The sequence below is a fragment of the Bactrocera latifrons genome, unplaced genomic scaffold (genome assembly GCF_001853355.1).
Source record: "Bactrocera latifrons isolate USDA-ARS-PBARC rearing strain unplaced genomic scaffold, ASM185335v1 scaffold_35, whole genome shotgun sequence".
In the NCBI taxonomy this organism is placed as follows: Eukaryota; Metazoa; Arthropoda; class Insecta; order Diptera; family Tephritidae; genus Bactrocera; species Bactrocera latifrons.
The window spans coordinates 260,585-267,769 of NW_017536990.1; the positions used below are offsets into that span (position 1 = coordinate 260,585).

Below are 7,185 nucleotides of genomic sequence, written 5' to 3' on the forward strand. Positions count from 1 at the left end.
AAAACATTATTTATTAATGAAGCATGCAGTATATATACAGATATGTCCGAGTGAGGCGGTATATAAGATAAAGTTAAGTAGATATAGCCACTATTAGCGCAAATACGAATGCACTTAAATTCTACGAAGTGTGCATGCGAAACATCGACTTCTTCAGATGGAATTGAAGAATGAACAACAAACAAGATCCAAAGATTTCAAATTCGCTATTGAATATTTCACTATTAAAAATGTGGGGCTTTAACCAAGTTTCTGTGAGAGCAATGATTTTAGAATTATAATTGACGCTATTTAAATACAGATCGGAAAGTTTTGTATTAAGGCCTCTTGCATTTTGATAATAAATACTCAGCRAATTATTGCTAATCAGTTTTTTGTATCAACGGCTTTTCTTGGCTTCTTGCTCAAATTCGCGCATAAAGACCCCAAATGGCCAGAATGAGTTGTCAAGAGCCAATTGAAAATTGTCAGCGGATATGTCGATCTTGAAAGATGAAATATCCCTGTCATATTTGATATTAAATTTTCGGATGTCTGCATCTTCCGATTTTAGTTTCGGCGAGATATAACTCTTTATGTAATCGACGGTGGTATCCGCAGCAAGTTTTGAGATAAATATTGCTTTTTTCCGCGGTATTACAATTACATTTTTACTACCTGACCTATTCCTTATTTGGAAGCGGATCCTGAAAAGGTTTTCGCTTACCATGCTTTCTCTGTATTCTGAGCAGACGAGACCTTCTCTCCTTGTGGTCAAGGGGAAGAAAGATTGATTAGGTCAATATTGGGTGGAGGCATTCTTTTTAAGGAAGAAGCAGTGGTCTCTTCATCAGATGGACGTTTATGTTTATTGGAAGGTTTTGGATTCTCTTCCTGGCCATTCAGACATTTAAATAATTGAAACAACGTTTCATAATGCCGGAATTTATTTGTAAGGGTTTCGAGCTCACGGCCAATTTCCTTGAAATTATTGCGCGCCTGCTTAAAAACTTTAAATAAGTTGAGAGAAGCACGCGAAATGCATCTTTAAGTTGAGCGATTTGTAATCGTTGCTCGGGTGTAAGTCTTTCCATGATGAAGCGCCAGACCAGGGATGAAGGGATGCCCAACTTATTCCAGTGTGAGAGTTCCTCAAAATAAGCGTTTTTTATAACATTTTCCATTGTGGCCAGATCGAACAAAATAAGAATTTTTGGACATTTTAAATAAAAACACCCAACATTTATTACGATTGATTATTATTATATACCGGACTTTTAATATATGGCGAAATTACTTAAATATTTTTTTATCACTTTATGGTATATTAAAACAACTGACTTTTGATCTTTCAATACGTAATAACGTGAACTAAGTCTATTAGTTCTCAATTAATAAATGGTTTTAATCATTTGTAACTGAAAATTAATTCTACTATGCATCAAATTGTAAAACGTTTCATGAAATATATTTAAATTTCACATTTTCTTTGATTTCCATTGTTTTACATTTTTTATTAGCGATCTTGACTGGCGACAACAAATTCCTCCGTTCACATACATAATTTGTATAATATATAATTTCAATCTGGCCGTTCCAGTCATTCTAATTGCAAAACATCAAAAGCTACCCAATCCAGTCAATTATCAAAGTTCGGTAGGTGAGCGGTTCTCACATTTCCAGTGACAGGAGAKTTGGGACTCAAACAGAGATAAAGAGATGCTTAACTCCTCTCTCACTGGAAGTGAGAAAGCAATTGCTAAACGTCAAAACCTACTGAACTTTCACAGCTAATCGAGTTCAGTAGGTTTTGACATTTATCAATTGGAAACGAGCGATTGCCAGATTGAAATCTTATCAAAAAAGTATGTAAACGGAGGGATTTGTAGCATCGTTCAAGACCACTTATAAAAAATGAAAAAAATGCAAATTAAATAAATTTGTGAAATTTAAAGGTATTTGATGAAACATTTTGTAATTTGAAGCATCATAGCATTATTTTCAACAGAAAATGATTAAAAACATTTAATGATTGACAGCAAACAAGCTGAAATTCTTTTATTGGGTATTGAAAGGTCAAAAGCCAATTGTTCTAATATACTTTAAAATGTTTCAAATAGTTTTTCCATATAATAAATAACCACAATATAGTAATTTTTATTCGTACTAAATGTTGGGTGTTTTTATTTAAAATGTCCAAAAATTCTTATTTTGTTCGATCTGGCCATAATGGAAAATGCGATAAAAAAACGCTTATTTTGAGGCGCTCTCACATTGGAATAAGTTGAACATCCCTTTATTCCTCACTCAGGTATGATATGTCAAAATAACGCTATTGAAAAAGTACCTCTACTTGGATCACGCGTTATATATTTAAAACAAAACCAGTAATATTTAAGCMTAATTTGTGATCAACAAAAATAATATCAATAATGCTGATGTGATAATACTATGCATAAAAAACACATATCCAATCTTCCTGATTGCAGTTTGAAAAGCTTAAAACTTTTGACAATTGTTTGCATTAGTTTAATAAAATAAATCTCTAATACACATTATTTCTTATAGGCATACTTTGCATATTTTGTCGCTACAAGTGAACAAATTAATAATTTCTGCGGTTGACTTGTCCACTTAGTCACTTCAAAAGAACTACAAGTATATCAAAGCACCATTAAATTAGAGAGAGGTCCGCTAAATTATGAACAGCTGTCAAACATGTTTATTAATAAATCTAATATATAATACATCTAGAATAAAGCTTATTCTATTTAGTTTACAACAACATATAGATTTGTTATAGCATGCGCTTCTCATAACTTTTTATAAACTCGTTAGACAGCATTAGGTAACATGTTCGCAWTCACATAAGGGTTAAACCAATTTTAGTGTATGATTCCATCTGATTTTCGTAAATTTAACCACAACTACCCTAATGCAAGCAGGAATTTCACGTCTCACTACTGACTCTTAAATTGTGCTCAATACTAGAAATTCCATAAGAAAACCTGTCCCCATCTTGTCTTATATCTTCTAAAGAAGGAATACATTTTAAACAAGTAAGGAAGGGCTAGGTTCGGGTGTCACCGAACATTTTATACTCTCGCATGATAAAGTGATATTCGAGATTTCAGCCTCGTCTTCAGTACTTCCTGAGATATAGTTTTTTTCCATAATTTCCATATGGAAATGCCTAAAAGAAACGACTTTATACAGTTTGGTTAACATATGTAGCTGTAGTAGTTTTCGAGATATGTACAAAAAAGTTAGTAGGGGGCGGGGCCACGCCCACTTTTCCAAAAAAATTACGTCCAAATATGCCCCTCCCTAATGCGATCCTTTGTGCCAAATTTCATTTTAATATCTTTATTTATGGCTTAGTTATGACACTTTATAGGTTTTCAGTTTCCGCCATTTTGTGGGCGTGGCAGTGGGCCGATTTTGCCCATCTTCGAACTTAACCTTCTTATGGAGCCAAGAAATACGTGTACCAAGTTTCATCATGATATCTCAATTTTTTACTCAAGTTACAGCTCGCACGGACGGACGGACATCCGGATTTCAACTCTACTCGTCAGCCTGATCACTTTGGTATATATAACCCTATATCTGACTCTTTTAGTTTTAGGACTTACAAACAACCGTTATATGAACAAAACTATAATACTCTCTTTAGCAACTTTGTTGCGAGAGTGTAAAAATATCTTCAATAAACATAGAAATAGCAGTAGAATTACAAATTATGCTATAACAAATTTTTGCTTTACTCACTTTCTGATAACTATTTTGTTTTTAGAATATTGTACAGGTTCATTTTAAAACTTGCTTATTACCTGAATATATTCTTACTCTTCTGACCGTCATTGAGAAATCCTCAACATACATAAGTATATAATATTTAAAAAGATACTAAAATATATATGTAATATCTACATATTAAATAATAWGTTTTTATTTCAGCAGTATGGTAATGAAAGAACGTCACACAACTATAACAAAGCATCATCAACGATCGCATTTAATTCTAATTAAAACCAGAACGAAGATGGAAAAAAAGGGAAACAAAAGCACAAACGTTGTTGGTTAATTTAATCATGCCAAAATATATCATTTAAGAATTTTATTTTGGGTGTCGGCCGCGAAGCCGGTTAGATTGCTTCTTTTCAAAACCTCTCTCTTATTAACTGGCTTAACATGTTGCTCATCGATAAAATTGCCATAACAAAAATTAATATTAGTGTATTTGGTGACGGTGAAGAATTCCCGCCAGCCATCAAACCATCCCAATCCTTACCATAGTAGTGAGTTTGCTCTGATATAAATAATTTCCACATCTGAATGTTAAACACAGTCAGTCGTCTACATTCATCGTGTGGATTAGAATTAGACAAGAAAGAATGGTAAGTATTGGGTCACATATATGTACGATAACAATGAAGTCAGACTTTTTTACTTATGTAAATTAAACTAAAAAAAATGTATTTATTTTCTTTGCAGAGATTACTATTAGCCTTTACTTTGGTGGCKGCTGCCACAGCTGATGTGTCCCACCTTTTTTCGCATAGCGATAACCTTCAGGATGATGGATATCACTACAATAAACCAAGCGGTGGAGCAATTGTAGACATCCCGGCTTCCCATAGACACTCTGCTTCAGCTCCTTCTCAATCAGGCTATCAAGGTGCTGCATCTTATCACTCTGGCTCATCTTATAGCGCTGGTGGAGCTCCTGCAGCCTCTTATGGATCGGTTGGGTCTAGTGGCTCTTCTTATCAAGCAGCTTCAGCTCCGGCTGCTGTTTACTCAAGTGGCTCATCTTACCAATCGGTTTCAGCTCCTGCTGCATCTGGATCATATTCGGGTAGTTCAAAGTACTACRCAGGAGCAGCATCAGCTCCAGCTCCTTCTTATTCACATACCCACCATGCAGCTCCCTCTGCATCGTCTTATCAAGCAGTTTCAGCACCCGCAACTTCTTATTCACAAGGCGGGTCTCACCAAGCTACTTCTGGAGCTCCTGCAGCCTCTTATGGATCGGTTGGGTCTAGTGGCTCTTCATATCATGCCGCTTCTGCTCCTGTTGCCTCGTATGGGTCATCTCATCAATCTTCTTCTGCTTCTGCTCCCACTGATTCCTATTCACATAGCTCGAGTCATCAAGCCGCATCAGCTCCAGTTGCATCCTATTCCGGCAGTTCATCTAACCGAGTTTCTTCAAATATTGGTGGCGCTGGTTCTTTCTCCAGCTCATCTTCTTCTGCTTCASTTTCGTCCCGTTTCGGTGCTGGSGCAAAAGATGAAAGTGGATACCATTATGAAACTCCCAAAACCCCATTTGAAAGTCGACCGGAACCTGTAAAAGAATATTTACCACCACCAGCACCAAAAAGGCCTCCACCACCACCGCCGCCAGCACCCAAACGTCCACCACCACCTCCGCCAGCACCTAAACGTCCACCACCACCACCATCTCCACCAAAAGAATATCTGCCACCCGCACCAACCAATAAACCAGCTCCTCCAGCGCGCCCTYCACCACCACCTCCACCAGCTCCAAARCGTCCACCTCCCTCACCACCAAAAGAGTATCTCCCTCCACCACCAACAAATAAACCAGCACCACCAGCGCGTCCTCCACCACCACCATCACCACCAAAAGAATATCTTCCACCATCCTCTGGACCAAAAGGGTACAATTATCCTAATGATCCACAGCCACCTTTCACCTCCTAAGCAAAATCAAATATCTAGCTAGCGAATAGCTAGCTAAAGAGACTCTATCTAGTATTAGTCAACTATAACATATATTTTTTGTTAATGAAGAGATTTCCTTCTACATCTTTTCCCTGTACAGCCCTAAGAAGCCGATAACATTTTAAATCAATAAAGTTTCTACATTGAAAATTATTGTCCAATGTTTTTCAATTAGCATCTGGTATCAAATAACACTCGTCAAAAAAAAAAAAAAAAAAAAAAAAAAAAAAANAAAAAAAAAAAAAAAAAAAAAAAAAAAAAAAAAAAAAAAAAAAAAAAAAAAAAAAACATATAATTAAATTCGGATGTAACCGAACATTTTATACTCCCGCAATTTTCAAATGACAAAGCGGTTAATATTTTCAGATGATATCAAAACTTTATATTAAACAAGTATGAAAGAGCGAGAGAGAGAAAATTAAAAAAGCTGTAACTTAAGTACACTATGATATAGCACAACTATAAATTCCACTAGATTATTTTACTTTGCAATACACAAATTATGGAGCAATTAATATAATGGAATTAAACTTCGCAAGAATAATGAATTTTGTGCTTGCCACTTTATGACCAAAAATTGTTCAAATCCAATAAAAACTGATCAAACCCCTAGGTACTGAATATTTGGACCTCAGTACAAGTCAACTGACTTTTGGTCGAAAATGTCGGTATATAAAACTGAAATTAAGGGATAACCCTTCTCTTATAATGCTTTAATGTTTGTATGTCAAAAGCATCGGAGTGACTTTCCTTACTTGTTACTCATGTTATTGTTTGGACAGACCGATAGTAATTCGAAATTCAACTCGTCTTGTCAACCTGATCTATCTATATCTATCTCGGTAAGTTTTTAGTGTTACAAACAATCGTTAGTTGAACAAACCTATTATATTCTCTGTTGCAACATGTTTTGAGATTAAGGTATCGTCTTCATAACTCCCCTTTCCTCCTTGCATTTATTCTATGCATTTGTGTTTAAAGCTGGAATCCAGAAGTTGTAAAGCATTACTGGTGTTACATTTCCAGCATGAGTATTGATTTATTCTCTTCGAGCTTCTTTTTAATTTGTTAGTATCTTCCCCTCGTATTTTTTATTACATTCGTTGCCTTTTAGATAATACTCTTATTGTAGCTTCCAATTTGCCCCTTCCAACACTTCCATTACCATTGTAGCTCCCGGTACATGATCTTATAAAAATCTGCGTCTTTTTCGCTTCGCTTCACACCTTTGCAGTACTTAAACGGAAACAAAACATTTTTGTATTCGCTCTTTAATACAAAGCGTCAGGCAAAAGGTACACAGTTCTTTGAGAGTAGTTAATGTGCATATATAAGGCAGTGTATTATGTAACATAAATTTTATATGCAATAAAAGCGGAGGATTTTGTTATAATTTTGTGTTTAATTGTTGTTTATTCCAATTGAGTGATTTTCTGCTTAAACGTCATAATA

General features: G+C 35.3%; 2 protein-coding genes across 2 annotated transcripts in view; both read left to right on the plus strand.

Moving 5' to 3' along the window:
* The first annotated feature begins 4,272 nt into the window (after positions 1–4,272).
* Positions 4,273–5,887, plus strand: LOC108971594 (extensin-like). The gene is made up of 2 exons (XM_018937767.1): positions 4,273–4,379; positions 4,477–5,887. Exons 1-2 carry the CDS (start codon positions 4,377–4,379, stop codon positions 5,710–5,712), a joined length of 1,239 nt encoding a protein of 412 aa, XP_018793312.1. The 5' UTR covers positions 4,273–4,376; the 3' UTR covers positions 5,713–5,887.
* A 1,082-nt stretch (positions 5,888–6,969) lies between these two features.
* The window catches only part of LOC108971598, a 7,945-nt gene continuing 7,729 nt past the window's right edge, over positions 6,970–7,185 (plus strand). The window contains exon 1 of the mRNA XM_018937771.1: positions 6,970–7,028. The gene's annotated coding sequence lies outside the window, so the exon portion shown is untranslated. The remainder of the gene's footprint in view (positions 7,029–7,185) is intronic.